The sequence below is a fragment of the Lissotriton helveticus genome, chromosome 8 (assembly GCF_964261635.1).
Source record: "Lissotriton helveticus chromosome 8, aLisHel1.1, whole genome shotgun sequence".
Taxonomy (NCBI): Eukaryota; Metazoa; Chordata; class Amphibia; order Caudata; family Salamandridae; genus Lissotriton; species Lissotriton helveticus.
This window is the reverse complement of record NC_136069.1, coordinates 1,037,227,640-1,037,243,962: the sequence shown is the minus strand read 5'-3', so window position 1 is coordinate 1,037,243,962 and position 16,323 is coordinate 1,037,227,640. Positions and strand designations below refer to the sequence as shown.

Genomic DNA, 16,323 nt, shown 5'->3' with positions numbered 1-16,323 from the left:
CATACAATCATATTTACAACAAAATGCTACATTACTTAAAAATATTGGTAATATAATGTAACAATGTTTAGAAATAGAAACACTAAACAAACAATTTTAAATAAAGAAAATATTCGATACAAAAAATACATTCAAATTAATATATAAAACAATTTACATAAAATAGTATTTAGAAATTGTAGATATTTTTACATTGACGAAAAAATGCATTTGTACATAGAAAAGTTATTTTGTATTTCCAATGTAACTGTCCCAAGCTTTCCTATTCATTTCAATGGGGACATTTGTCCTTTTTCACTTTTTACACTAGATGCTGACGTTTGCGTTTGAGCATTTGTTTTGTCAGTCAGTGGGGTGTTGTGAGCAAATACGGAAGGAAGAAAGATCTGCGCTCGGGTATATTACTTTTAATATATTTATTAGAGATTGTAGCTGGCCACATTTACTGTAAGGATAGAGGAGGGAGGTATAAGTGTTTAGTATTACGTTTCTATGTTTTGTTGTGAGTTTTTTTTCCTATGCATACAGCAGTTCAACGCTTACGGCGGAGTTATACATTTTTTGGGGAAAATTTACTCCTTTTAGTACATTTTTAAAACAATGGAGTACTATAATTTAAAAAAAAAATGATTAATATGTGTCGCAAATTTTAACGTTTTTCACGTTATGCATGTATGGCTCCACCAAGTTGCCTATTTTTTTAAAGATTGAATGGGATGGATAATTAGATTGTTTACTTTGTAAAGCTGATATATTTACATCAGAAACATCATCGAAGAATATAGGATTGCATCGTTGAAGTTATTGTTGCGTTTTTTCATTACTTTGAAAATATTTCTGTGACCTTTTTGGGGGGATGCGTTTTTATAGGGCACACAGATTATTTTGCACACTAAATTAAAAAGCCAATCTGTGGGTTTTTTTCAAGATAAGTACGGGTTGAATTTTGGATTAAGCTTTTTAAAATGGATTTTTGAATGTTTGAGGAGATGGTGACTCGTATAAGACTATGAATTTGTAGAGGGGAACAAGAGCTGAAGATAGAAAACTTCAGAAGGTAGGAACCCGTTTTTCAATTGTATTTACAAAAACTATGGGGGTCATTAGGATGGCGGGCGGACATTGCCTGCTACTTTGTGAATGCAAATGTAGGGGGGTACCTGTGGTACCCCCGTGTGCATGACCCTACCCACCTTCACTCTGGGGGCCCGCAGGGGGCCCCCAGAGTGAAGACCGCCTGCCTTTCCGTGGCAAGGCTTGCCAAAATGCCCATAGTAATATGGCTGGCGGTGTCTAACAGACACCGCCACCATATTAATCATTTTCCGCCCCGGCCGCAAGGCGACCAGGGCGGAAAACAGGCGGGCGGTGTTCCTCACCGCCGCGGTCCCCCCCGCCATCCTAATATGGCGGGGGGAATTGGGCAATGGATGTCGGGCAGTTTTGCCTCCGCCAGGGTGGCGGAGGCAATCCGCCCGATATCCTAATGGACCCCTACGTTTGTGAAATATTCATATTTTTTGTAATAAAATTTTGTTTAAAACAGGCAAGTAACTAGGAATAGCTGCAGGTTAAGGTTAAAAATGTTATGTTATGTTATGTTAAATTGGTTTTTGTAGAGCGCACGGCTACTCAAAAAGAGTGTCCCGGCGCTTTTATTTAAGGTAGGCTGCTAACATAACACATTAAAAAGAAAGAATACCAGATAAAAGAAAACACAAACAAACGCCCTACTGGGTGAACAACCAAGTTTTGAGCTCCTTTCTAAAAACTAATAAACTAGTGGCTCCCCGAAGTGTTAGAGGCAGAGAATTCCATAACTGGGGGGCCAGTAGTCCAAAAGACCGGCCTCCCAGGCGCGCTCTCTTCACTCGTGGGACCACCGCCAACCATAGAGATTCGGACCTCAGGGAACGGGCGGGTCGATAAAAGGCGAGTCTCCTTTGGATGTACTTGGCTCCCGTCGCATGGAGGGCCTTGTACGTCAAAGTCAAGGTCTTAAAGGCGATCCGCTTACGGATTGGAAGCCAGTGCAAGGTCCGGAGCAGACCAGTAGCACTGGTACGTCTATTCAATCCAAAAATCGCCCTCGCTGCAGCGTTCTGCACAACTTGGAGCCGCTGTAGCAGGTACTCTGGCAGGCCCAGGTATAGAACGTTGGAATAATCCAACCTGGAACCTATCAGTGCCTGCACAGTCAGCTTCCTGTGGTCCTCCGATAATAGGGGCAGAAACCGCCGTAGCATCCTGAGGAGGCCAAAACACATGCCTGACACCCCCAGGATCTGGGCCTTCATAGACAATTCCTTGTCCATTTTAACACCCAAGTTTTTGGCCATTTGGGAAGAACACGTGGGGGGGAACATGTTGGTAGGCCACCAAACCCGCCAGTCTGGCTCCGCATCACACCCAAAGAAGAGTACCTCCGATTTGTCGGAATTGCACTTGAGGCTGTGCAGTTGGAACCATTGAAACACAGCCCCAAGGCAATCCCGGATACTCTCCCCCTCAAAATCTCCTCCTCTCTTACACAAGAAAAGGAGCTGGGTGTCGTCAGCATACGATACGATCCGGGCCCCAAACGACTCCGCCAGCGCCGCCAGTGGGGTCATGAAGATATTAAAGATAGATGTGAAAAATGTAGGATGTGTGCAATATTGTCTATGTAGTCTGAAGCAACCATCAACGAAAAATGCTGAATCTGTCCCAATAGTGTTTCAGACATTTCTTTTGATCTTTTAGTAGTACGTGTGTTAAGACTAACAGAAAATGATTGTGCTATTCTCATTTCTTGTAAACTTTGATCCTTCCTCAAAATTTCCAAAAAATGATAAAAATTTGGGTGTGGTTTTCCAATTTATTTATTGAAGGAGTTGCACCATCCCTCAATGGCATTATTTGTCTTTGTTCCACTCTCTAAGCAGGTTGTGTATCCGTTCCAATATTTGATAGGAAACCTCGGATTCCTCCTGTGACCCGATCTGCTTAGAGGGCCAATCCAAGTGTTCTCGAAGTAATTTAGAATGGGGCCTAATTTATTTTCATTTGTGACAAAATATTGAGATTCTATAATTGTTGTATCGTATTCATCTACACAATCAGGTGAAACAAAGCACAATGCAGTTAGTTTTCTTAACTCAAATGTAAGTTTACTGTCAGATATGTAATTCTCAATTAAGGATTTTTTTTTTATTTTCCGCCAATATGCCTGAGAAAAGTGAAAAAAACCCATCCTTGAATTTGTGTTTCTGGTTATGTTTTACTAATAGTGTTGATCATTGATAATTCAAAGTCAATTATGACTTTCCTCGGACCTTTGTTTTCAGCTTTAGATTTTATAACTGATAATAGTTCAGTATAAATTGAGTATTGCTTATATGGGAGTAAACTGTAGATTAAGGGAACTGCTGTGTTGTTAATATATGAATGAATAGGGTATTTGCGAGAAAGTGGATGGGATGTGGATTTAAATGATCCATCCATAATCCACATATCAGTATTTGTTAATTGTATAAGGTTACGGGGTGTTCTAAATATTAATATTAGTTTTTCGGGTTTTCATTGTCGTGTAATAAAAAGGATTCTTTAAGTACAGTGACTGTTAATTGGGTTGGGATGTGAATATCTGCAAAGTTTTGGGGAGTGACTCATTGGCGGTTCCTTGCCTGTTTTTGACATTGGATTATATGACGGTGGTTGGGTATTGCAGGTATAGAAGAACCTATATGCAAAGGAATATGCTGTGATACCTCCCTCAATACTGTTCCACAGGCGTCATTGAAGGTGGATGCAAGCTGCTTTATTTCATTGACAGTTTCCCTAACTTCAATCTTGATTGCTGAGGCAGAGTAGTTATGTTCTGTTGTCTTTTTAACAGTGTTCTCCAGAGTAATCGCTCTGCCTGTGCAATGGGATGAGTAGTATTGTACGCACCTCCAATGACTCCTGGGTGCAGATGGTCTATCCTTACAGTAAAGGTAGTGTAATGTTAATCTCATGATGTAATGTTATCTGGAGTAGAATGTCCAGGTAGAACTTAGAGTGCCAGTTTTTTAAAGTTCTAGAGAAACTTGCATTACTGTTGTGGCAGCGTCGTGTAAGGAGCTGTCTGCTGAGGACATTCATCTGGAATAAATACCACTAGACGCACACTTGGTGTTGTGTGATTTCTACATTTTCTGACGACGAGCTGTGTCTGTGCAGGGGGCAGACTACTGGTGTCCTCATCCCAGGTCCAAATCAAACGAACGATCTACATATTCCGGTAGGATCACTTTAAATTTGTTTTAAATTTTGGGTAATCAAGGTGAATCTTCGAAGGACAGTTCTATTTTAACTGTCAAATGTGTAATAGTTCATTGTAATATACGAAGATCTGGGTTAACTGTTATGCGTACTGTTGTGGACATTTAAAATCTGCAAGAATGCGAGGCTCTGAACATTCACAAGCGCAAGGCTGCAGGCATTAGAAGAGGCACAAGTACCTTGAGAGCGAGGACAGCCGCGAGTGCAACGCGCACGCATTGAAGGGCTGTAAAGACGCGAAGCATGCCCCGCCCAAAACGCTGAAACCGTGAAGCGTGTGAAATTTTAAAAGCACACTGCGCCTCAAGTACTGAAGTGTGAGGTGTGTGAAGATTTTAAAGGCATGCCACACGTCAAACAGTATCAACATTGTGTGCATTGTGATAATCTCTAAGGCACGTCACTAATAAATCATTAAAGCACTGCTTGAATTGTTAAACACCATTGTGTATCTGTCTATTGACTGCAATTAAATGAGCACAATCCGGCCACAACATTGAGTGCCAATGTACACGTTGAATATGAAAGTATAAGATACCACTAACCACATTTCTTTCTCTGCTTTCCTTCACGTCCGGCTGGAGCACTGTAGAAATAAAGATGAGACATGTATAATCATAAGCAGGGAAGAAGGACTAAAAATAAAAAAGAGAAACAAATAAAGGAAGTACAGAAGATAGACTCACACAAGGATTGGAATCATTATTATTTCAATTGCTTGTGTTAGTCTGTTTTGTTAATTTGTCGTTTTACTCTTTTGTTTTAATTAGTTGTTTTAGTCTTTTATTTTATTTCTTTTGTAGTCTTCAACATATCAACATGTCTGACCAAGCCATGGCTTCACCACCAATATTTTTAGCTACTCCAGGATCGCCACCTATTGCTTGGGAACAATGGAAAAAGTTATTTTTCACCTACATATTGTCTATAGGTGGTGACAGATATGGGCCTGTTAGGCGCCAAGCTATATTGTTACACCATCTGGGAGTTGAAGGAAGAAGGTTATATGAGAATCTACCAGAAATTTCATTAGGTATGGGAGATGGACAATCCAACAATGTGTATGAAATGTCCATAATGATGCTTGATTTATGGTTTATTACTAAGATTAATATTGTAAGGCAACGACATCAGTTCTTTACACGAGTACAATTGTTGGAAGAATATATTGATACATATGTAGCAGCTTTAAGGGGTTTATCCCTAACATGCACATTTGAAAACTTGAGTGATTCCCTCATTAGAGATCAGATTGTCAGAAATACTAATGATAAAAGGGTGAGAGAGAAGTTGCTAATGAAGGATCTCGATCTTGATGGAACTATTCAGGTTGTCAAGGGCATGGAGCAAGCTTCCAAGTGGTTGAAGGAAATGGATACCTCGTCAAAAGTAGGGACTAAAATTGAAAAAGAGTGCACTCCTACTTTTGAAGTTCAAAAACCATTTCTCAAAGACATTACAAAGAACGACACTGAAGGGATAAAGAAAGATGCGATAAACGATAGTGGGAAGAAAAAAATTGCTACAAGGGAGATAACATGTTTTGGTTGTGGAGCTCCTGGGAATATTGCGACAAGCTTTAAATGTGCAGAAAGAGGAGTTGTATGCTGCAACTGTGGGAAGAAAGGACATTTTTCTAAAATGTGTAGAACTAAATATAAACAAAGTAGTATTAAAAAGGTTGAGGAAGTGTGTGAAAATGTTACTGACATTTTCTTACCTATTTATGGAGAGGAGTGCGTTGTTTCAAACGATGTTACACAGGCAAAGGAATTCAGTGTTGCAAGGAAAGAAAGCAATGGAAAACTAGAGAAACCATATTGTATTGTGAGGTTGGATAAGTTGCATGTGAAAATGTTGGTTGATTCGGGGAGTATGTACACCTTGGTGTCTAAAGACACATTATCTAAAGATTTGTAAGATGATTGGTCCAAACCTGACATGAAAGCAGTAGGTTATGGTGGAAATAGAATAGAAATTTTAGCTATGAGATGGATGAATATTTCGTTCAACGGACAAGTAGTGTATGGAGGAGTGTGTATTTAACTGATTTTGGCTCTAACCTATTGGTATGGCGCCATCATAAGGATTTGGGCAAAATGGTAAATCCTAATGCAGAAGACCCTGTCATATTGTCGTTACCTGAATCACAAGGTGGGAATTCTGTGAATACATTTGACGAGTCGGTGGTAAAGAAATTTTCTCATGTACTCACTGATGATTTGGGTCTACGGAAAGGATTTTCTCATTAGATAATTCTTAAAAAAGGAGCGGTCCCAGTGGTACATAAGGTACGTAATATCCCTCTTCTGATGAAAGAATCTTTGCAAGATGGGTTAGACAACCTATTGAGTCAAGGAATATTCAAGCCCATTGAATCATCAGAATGGTTGGTTCCAATCGTTGTAGCCACCAAGGAGAGTGGTAAGATCAGGTTATGTATCGAATTAAGAGACCTTAATCAAAATGTTTGGGTTGACAGACAACCACTTCCTAATATTTCTGAAATGTTGTCAGCCATGTCAGGAGGGAAAGTATTTACAGTGTTGATATGACAGCAGCGTATCACCAAATGAGCCTGCACAAGGATTCCAGACACCTGACCTCCTTCGTCACTCCATTAGGTGCATTCTGTTATCTAGGAATACCATTTGGACGGCATCTGCGTCAGCAGTTTTTCAGAGGGTGATGACGAAAATTTTGAAGGTTTAAAAGATGTCTGGTATTTCAGGATGATATCATGATAAGTGGAAAAAAAAGAATCGCATCATGACGAGTTGCTGGAAGAGGTGATGAGACGTTTGGAACAGTATGGGTTGACAGTTAAACAAGAAAAGTGTCAATTTAGAAAGAAAAGTGTTACGTATTTGGGACACGTGATATCATGTGATGGTATACAACCTAAACAGAGTATTGTCCAAGGGATACGTGAGGCACCCTGTCCAGAGAGTAAAGATCAGTTAAAGTCCTTCCTTGGGCTGGCCGAATATTGTTCTAAGCTCGTGAAGAACTTCACTGAAATAGTGGAGCCTTTAAGACTGTTGATGAAAAATGATGTAGTATTTGTGTGGAATGAGGTGTGTGAGGGTTTGTTTCAGAAAATCAAAGATAGTATTATGGGAGCTCCTTCCCTGGGTCACTTTGAAGTAACAGCAACAACTTACTTGACTACAGATGCCAGTGGCATGGGACTGGGAACAGTATTGACTCAAGTTGTTGATAGACAAGAAAGGATTATAGGATTTGCCTCCAGGAGATTGCAAGGTTCTGAGAGATCTTGCTGAGTGATTGAAAGAGAAGCCCTTGCGTGCTCTTGGGGAATTAGACATTTTAAATATTTTTTGGGGGGTTTGCCTTTCAGAGTTAAAACTTATCATAAGCCACTGGTGCATTTGTTCAAGGGTGGCAGAGGGTTAGAAGGCGGAGTCCCTCCTAGGATTTCAAGATGGATTTTATCTGTCCTAGAGTACAATTTTGAATTAGAATACTTAAAAGGAGAAAAGAATGTAGTGGCAGATTGCCCATCTTGTTTACCTACCAAAGACCTACTAGTTGAAATGAAAGGTCTAGAAACCGATGTGAATGATGAATGTACGGTCCATGAATGTGTAGTATTAAAAAAAGAATGGGATGCTGCCATTGAAGAGGATTTGGTGTTAAGAAGAGTGAATGAGAATATTAGGAATGGATGGCAACCTAATGTGTGTCGTGATAATCAGGTAAAAAGGTATTGGAGTGTTAGAGAAGAGTTGAGCATCCTGGACAACAAGGTGATGAGGAGGAGTCGTATTATACCTCCTATGGCTCCATCAGATTTTGCAGCTAGCGCATGAGAGGCATCCTGGGAGGAACATGACCAAGAGGAGGATAAGACAAACTTATTGGTGGGCTAAATTGGATAGTATGGTTGAGGATGCTGTTAAACATTGCTGTGCGTGTGCCAACAGTGATAAAGTAAAAACTTTGAGGGAACCTCCACTGAAGTGTGTCAAGATACTGACAAGGCCCTGGGAAAGGCTGGCAATGGACTTTCTTGGTCCTATATATAAACTGGGTAGTGAAAATAAGTTTATTATTGTACTTACTGATTACCATACTAAGTGGTTTGTGTTTGTTTAAACCCATGAGTGTAGTTAATTCCAAAGGTGTGATAGGATTTTTAGAGGAGGTTTTTTTGGAAGAAGGGGTGCCAAAGACCATTGTGTCAGACAATGGTGTACATTTTCTTTCAAGACAAATGAGGGAGTTATGGAGAAGTGGAGAATTGTTCACGAAGAGTAGCTTTGTTCAGACCACAAGCAAATGGGACGTTTGAAAGAATTAATCGTTTAATTATGGACAACATAGAGTTGTCATTGGCCAATGGATTATACTGGAAAGTGCACACAGAACTACTCCCCATGCGGTCACTGGCGTTTCCCCTTTTGTTTCTTTGAAGGGTAGAGAACCGGGGAGGAAGGAGAATTCTGCCTGGTTAGTTTCCAAAGATCATGTTTGGGTGGATCATCAAGCTATTAAAGCTAGAGTTACGATGAAACAGAGGTGTGCAGAAGAGTATTATAACACAAGGAAATGTGTAAAAGAACCCAACATTGCCTGGGTGATTGGCTTGTTACCAAGAAGTGTGGAGTAGTGATAAAGGGAGATACCAACGCCTTAGTGACCTGGGTTTACCGGACATAAGCATAGGGTCGGATACACAAAGTGATATCATCTTGGGGAATAGTATACAGGACACACAGAATGTTAACTTCAATGAGGAAAATGTGCCTTGTACGACACCCCCAACAAAGACACCGGTATGCCCTAGTTCCCAAACGCCTTCATGCACCACAAAAAATGGGAAACGTAAGCGGGGAGGGGGAGAACAAAAAGGCAAACGGGCAAAGGTCCCCAAACTGACAACTAAGACTGGTAAATGGGTAGGCATACACAAACAGAAAGAGCAGGTATTTTCCGACGAGAATAGGAGTGCACCCCCTCTCCAGAAAAATGGCCAACCGCAACAAACGAAACATTTACCACCCACGGTACAGGGAGAGGAAGGGCTGATTGGACGGGTGGAACAGCTTGTAAAGTCCCTAATGTTACCTTTCATTAAGAGATTGAAAATAATTAGCACAAGTGTCGCCAAACTGCAACAGGACACAGCTGTGAACACTCAACTACTACACCATTTAGTGGATACTAATAAGGCGGGAGGACATGTTACACATCTAGGCAATCGGCCCAATTTCAAACTAACCCCCGCACCCACCCCCACTAAATCTGCAATACCATTAGAAAAAACAATTTCCATTAATAATGATAAAAGCTCACCTATCATAAAGGACAGCTGTCAGAGCACGGAGGGCAGCAACAGCACTACGAGGATTCCCCAAACACATCGGGACGAGGGTGAACAACCAGCCAAAATGACTAATGGACAGAGACAGATTAAAATACCAGTCCAGGGGATGGGTAATTGCACGTTTCTAGATCTTCCCCCGCAAAGCACTCCCCTAGTGATCGTTCTGGGGAATGTTCCCCCCCTCCGTCAAGGAGAAAGAGAGGACTTCTCCCAGATTAAAAACAAGGTCACATACTGGCTCTCTCGAAACCTCGTAGGAGGCAATAGGGCAGCACATAACATAATTATGGCTCGTCGAGTTACCTGGGTGGGTCAATCCAGGAAAATTAGAAAAGGAGATTGCATTGTGGTAAACTTTAACAGCCCAATCCCAGTCCAGATGATACTCAGGGAGGCGGAGGGCGACCCCTGCAGGGAGGGCAGGGAATAGAAATATTGCCTCTAGGATTTTTTTATAGACCAGAGCAACAGGGTGCCCCCAGCCACTATACCAACAGAAATAGGATGACCGCTAATAATCCGGTCTTTCCCAGAAGGACAGAAGGGTGGGAAACAATTCCCTTGGGATTCAATGCAGCACAGATGAGGGGGGGGACCCGGTTATCTATCGGATATAGAGGTCACAAACAGATTCAATGCCCTATCGGGTCTCAATGACTGCGACTGACTGGGGGGAAACTCTTTTAGTTACCCCCGTCAAGATGGCTTTTACACCTCCCCTGTATACACTTCAGCACCGATCATTTCAGAGAGTGTTTCTAACAATTTTACCCCCCGGCACCCCCTCTAGTTTCCCACCACAAGTTATCTCTTACGCCTACCCTGTATACTCTCCAACATCGGATAGTCCAGAGAGCGATCTTATTAACTTTACCCCTGGCATCCCCACTGATACCGCATTGTTAGCAGTTAAAGGATCCAGTGGGGTAACCCACCATAGACCAACCCAATTTGATCAAGACAGTTTGGCAGGGTGACTGGAGAGGCTAACCAAGAATTCAACATTCATTCCTGGAATATTGCCGGGTTGATAGGAAAAGTTCAAGACCCCTTATGGGTGCAGTTTGTAAGCACATACTCCATCATCTGTCTTCAAGAGACATGGTCCACTAACAGTAATCTGTCACTGGTGGGGTACAAATCATTCTCTGTTCCCGCGAAAAGCTCAAACAGCGGCCGTGCATCGGGAGGACTAGTTATCTTTACCTCCCTGGCATTAAGATGTAGTATTAGGGCTTTTTTCTCAGGCAATGGAAACATCCAGGCCATCATCCTGGGGGAAAAAGAAAGCAGCATGTGCGTGATAAATTTTTATAATGCAACCAATCAGGGTGAGGGCTGTAGGATCACAGAACTACACAATTTTATCACACAATGTCGCGGCCCAACTAGAAGGAACCTGCTACTAGCAGGTGACTTCAATGTACACCCCTGCGGCGACCCACTGCTAAACACCAGTGGGTGAAGGAGTCCTTAAAGCCTTTGACAGCATAGCCAAACACGTAGGAAAGAAACTACAGGCCCCTAAGGGGAAACCCGCATCCGGAGACCCCAAATGGTTCTGTCATAATTGCTCCAAGGCATCCAGACAAAAAAAGGCCCTCAAAATAAATCCTCGGGATCGATGTAGGATCCGTACACTTCGTTTTACCTATAAAAGTGTACTGGCTAATAGGAAAAAGGAATTGAAAAATGATCTCTGGAAGGAACTTCTGGATCCTGCCACCCTGGGTAGTTCCTCTAGATTCTGGTCCACAATTAATCGCTCACCCTTATTAATGACAGGGACGAATGAGGTGTGATCAAATATCACAGAGGATGAGTGGGTGTCCCATTTTGCTACAATCTTCAAAGATACTGTGCTATGCCCTGATCTACCAACAGTGGAGATGGTAGTGGCCTCCACGACATTCTCAGTTGCGGAAACGATAGAGGGAATCAATAATCTCTCGAACAAGAAGGCCCCTGGCCCAGATGGTATCCCCCCTGATCTTTTTAAATTCAGTCCCCATTTCTGGGCCCCAATCTTAACAGCAGTGGGAAACGCTGCAGCGAAAAAGGGTTGCCCACCCTCATGGGGTCTATCAACATTCGTACCAGTGCTCAAGAAGGGAGATCGAAACAGCACCCTAAATTATAGGCCCATCTCCTTGATCGACTCTATCGTAAAAGTCCTAGGGGATGTTATACTCAAGAGGCTGACCTCGTGGGCAGAGGAGAAGCAGATAATTTCAGACGCCCAGTACGGGTTCCGGACTGGGCATTCGACCGTGGCACAATGCCTAAACCTTTATTTGATATTGGGCAAATACACCCTCGCACGTTCCGGGACTATCTACATGGCCTTCATAGACCTTTCCTCGGCCTTTGACTGTGTCAACCGGGGAAAGCTGTGGCAGTCCATGGAGGCCATGGGGGTAGAGCAGAAACTGGTGAACTTTTTAAAAGGCCTTCATAGAGACACAAGGGCAAACGTAAGATACACAATGGACCTCAAGGTAACAAAGTATTTTAGAACAAGTCAGGGTGTCAGGCAGGGGTGCATCCTGGCACCCTTTCTTTTTAACCTATACATAAACGACCTTGAAGAGACATTGGTGGACACAGGGGCGGATTATCCTTATGTGGGCCGTCGGGGACTGCCCGTCCTGCTTTATGCTGACGATGCCGTCCTCCTGGCCCGCACCCCGAAAGGGTTACAAACTTTACTTGACACATTCCACAGGTTTATGGCCAGCCGCGACCTATTCATAAACAATACAAAATCTTACGTGATGCAGATGGGGAAACTAGCGGAAAAAAGCACCATTTTAGAGTTAACGGCACCACGGTGCCTATGTGTACCACTTTCTCCTATCTCTGTGTCTTTTTTGATCACCAGTTGAATTGGGCCCCACTTCTGAACTAAAAGAGGGGAGAAGTTATAAGGGCTAACTCTGCACTATTTGACTTTGCCGGGAGAATGGGCAAAAGACCTGTGGGAGCCATGCTGAAGGTTTACCGTGCAAAAAGCATCGCGATAGCTTCCTACGGAAGCGAGTTATGGGGTTATTGTAACCTTGAGGGACTACAGGTGGTTGAAAATAAATTTTTAAAACAGCTCCTGTGTGTCCCACAGGGGACTTCGAACATGTCTGTGCACGAAGAGACTGGTCAGCCTTTTATCAGCGACACCCTGTCTTTGCGACCTCTCATCTTTTGGCTACAATGTTGGCTCAACAAGCAGCTCAGATTAACGCACAGTCTTCTGAAAGAGACAATGAGCCTAGACTGTATGACCAAGATCCCCTGGCTGAAGTATCAAAAAAACAGATTTGGGAATGAGGGGCGTCTGGACTTGTTTTTAAACCCGGAAGGTATTACCATAAGTGACGTAGTGTACATCAAAAAGTCTTTCACCACACGAAAAGTAATGGAAAGGCAGGAAAAGGACATGACAAAGTACAATGCGCGTCTACATATGATGCTTAAAACCTTGCCCGGAGTGGAACCTTACCTCCTATTGCCATTAACAGCGTATGAGCGCTTCTTAGTAACTAGGTTTAGGTTTAACTTGTTTCATATTTTAATAGCAGAGCCAAGGGGAAGGCACAGAGGAACAGTGCTAAAACCCTGCGGCTGCGACAGTTTGTCTCGCAGGATTTGCTGCATTTTATGTTTTTTTGTAAATATTATGAATTCCCCAGAGCTTTTTACCTTAAGCCTATTTTAAAAAGAACGCTCTTTGTACACGCACGCCCCGCACTCCTTTACTTACAACTGTTAAAATTAGATTGTATACCCCATGTGATCGGTTTCTTAAAAAGTGCAATGAATTACAGAAAATGTCTGGATGTATAGAACTGAATGTTGCTTTTTATAATGTGAAACAGATGGATTTTCCTTTTAATGTCAGGCTATACCTGTTTTAATCAATATAGATTTTAACTTGTCGTTCTTTTTAACCAACCATAAACATATAATGTATTGTGCACTTTTATGGTTTTGTGAAAAAACACGAATAAAGTACTTTTGAATGAATGATAAAGGGAGACAGTACATTTTCCACCCCATTGAAGGTTGTTGAGGTCAGACGTAACGTGGTTGTATTAGAGAATGGAACTGTGTGGAGTGTTGGAAACATCTGTAAAGTAGAACATCTGAGGTAATTCTCATTGTTGCTAAACGTGCTTTAGTGAAATCTCCTATTTGTTATTTTTATGTTATTTATTATGTTATTTGTTTTTCTTTTTCCATGAAGAAAAAGTTGTGTAATGTTAATCTCCTGATGTAATGTTATCTGGAGTAGAATGTCCAGGTAGAACTTAGAGTGCCAGTTTCTTAAAGTGCCAGAGAAACTTTCAATACTGTTGTGGGAGCATTGTGTAAGCAGCTGTCTGCAGAGGACATTCATCTGGAATCAATACTACTGGACGCACACTTGAGGGCCCATTAGGATGTCGGGCGGATCGCCACTGCCATGCAGGCGGTGGCGATCCGCCCGACATCCTAGCCTGCCCACCACCCATTTCCCCCCGGCCATATTACCATGGCGTGGGGACCGCGGCGGACGGAAAGACTGTCTGCTGCTTTTCCACCCTGGTCGCCTTGCGACCGGGGTGGAAAAGGGTTGTATATGGTGGCGGTGTCTATCAGACACCGCCAGCCATATTAGGACTGGCATTTGTGAATGCCTTGCCGCTACGGAAAGGCATGTGGAGTCCCCCTGCGGACTCCGGGGGGTGGGGTGCACATGGGGGTCCCCTGCGTTTCAATGCACAACATGACAGGTACCTCGCAGTGCCTGTCATGTTGTGCATTAAAATGCACAACGTGCATTTTTAGCATTGCGGCCGGCGGTGCTGGCCGCAATGCTAAAAATGCGGGAAGCACCCTTATGGCGGGTGGTCCCATTCACCGGTAGGATGACAGGCGGACAAAGTCCGCCCGTCATTCTAATGATCCCCTAGGTGTTGTGTGATTTCTTCAGGTAGCCTGCGTGTTTCAAAAGTCGATTTCCCTTCCTAGATGTTATGTATTTTGCTTCTTTGTTTGATTCCATAGTGAAAATTTCTGAAAAAGTGAGGAGAATAAGTTTAGAAAAGTGTTTTATTTAGAATAAAAATGTTTATCCTGTTAAGAGACAGTGCTGTACTTTTTTACTTTTACAAAACTTTATTTAGATTTCGGGCAGAAAGTTAGTTTTGCTGTGAAGAGGAATAAATTGTAAAGATGGCAAAATGATGTATTGTTTGTAATTTCTGTTACTTGTTGAAGTGATGTTTTGAAAACATGCTTCTACCTTTCTGTTATAAGAAAAACGGTTATCTTTTAGGTTAGTTTCAAAGTACTCACATTTGCAAAATTTCTTTCAAATGTTTGCCTGGTTTTGAGAAATTGTTTTTGTTGTATTCTTTCTGCCTTTTTCTTTCCGCTGTCTTCTTTTTAAAGTTGGGTTTCACTAAAAAAGAAGACGTACTTTTATATTTTTTATTTGAAATTGTGTTTTTAACATTTGATAAAAAATAGGTGTTGCATTAATTTGGTTGTTTGAGTTAGTTTAGTATTTGTTCAACTATCACTGTCCATTATATTATTTGTTGCAGACACAGTTTGAATTTAGAACAGCTTTCTCTATTTATTTTATTGTCCACGAGTTTCCCTGCTGGATGTGCATTTTGGATTTGGAATAGAGTATTTGTAAATCCATACTGTGAAGCACATCTTTAGTGGTAAATACTCTTTGTATTTTGAATAGTATTTTGACCCACATTCACTGTTGAGTATATTCTCTGCTGCACATGTACTTTGGATTTAAAATAGTTTTTGGAAATCTTTTACTGCCATTAAGTTTCTTTGGTGCAAACATTCATTATTAAGTCAAAACTTTATTGTGCATGTTTAAATGAAGTTTCTATTGTTGAAAAGAAGACACATTTTTAAACCAGCAAAGGTTAATGGTTTCATTGTGTTTTCAGACAAGTCAAAGTTATGGTTTTATCGTTGTTTAAGGAAAATAATGTTGCATTGCTGTTTTCATAAAAGAACTGCTGTTTACCTGTTACTTGAAGAATATTTACTTTTTTACGTTTTTCTGTTATTTCTCACTTTGCGAAGGTTTATTTCAATTCTTCTTCTGTAGTTGTGTATTCATTTTCTTGTATTTTTGTTGACTTTGTTGTCTTGATTTTTTAGCTTTAAAATATTTTGTTGGTAATTTTAAAAGTAAAAGTGGAAATGTTTGTATTGACAATGTGTTTAACTTAATAGCATAAACATAATTTGTGGTTTATTTGGATTCTTTAGTGTTAATTTTATTTATAGGATCCCCCTTCCTCTGTCCATCACATTTCCTGTTGCAAATACTGTTTGGAGTTAGATCAGTTATTTGCCTTACAAACACTGTCCAGCACTTTCCCTGTGGCAAGCACCCTTTAAAGTTAGAATATTGCTTGGCCCTCATCCAGTGTCCAGCACATTCTCTGACGGATGCCACCTTTGGAGTTAAAATATTTTTGGGGGAATCATCCACTATCCAGCATTTGCCCTGCTGCCAGCACCCTTTGGATTCAGAATATTTTCTGGGACCCATCCACTATCCAGCATTTTCTCTGCTTCAAGTACCCTTTGGAGTTAGAATATTTTTTGTCCCTTGTACATAGTCCAGCACTTTACCTGCTGCATGCACT

At 41.5% G+C, this 16,323-nt stretch overlaps 1 protein-coding gene across 6 annotated transcripts in view; it reads right to left on the bottom strand.

Moving 5' to 3' along the window:
- UPF3A (UPF3A regulator of nonsense mediated mRNA decay) overlaps positions 1–16,323 on the bottom strand; it is a 726,694-nt gene that overhangs the window by 140,659 nt on the left and 569,712 nt on the right. For all 6 annotated transcript variants that reach the window (XM_078657881.1, XM_078657879.1, XM_078657878.1 and 3 more), the window contains one exon: positions 4,851–4,891. In XM_078657881.1, the coding sequence (XP_078514007.1) occupies positions 4,851–4,891 (41 nt within the window). The remainder of the gene's footprint in view (positions 1–4,850; positions 4,892–16,323) is intronic.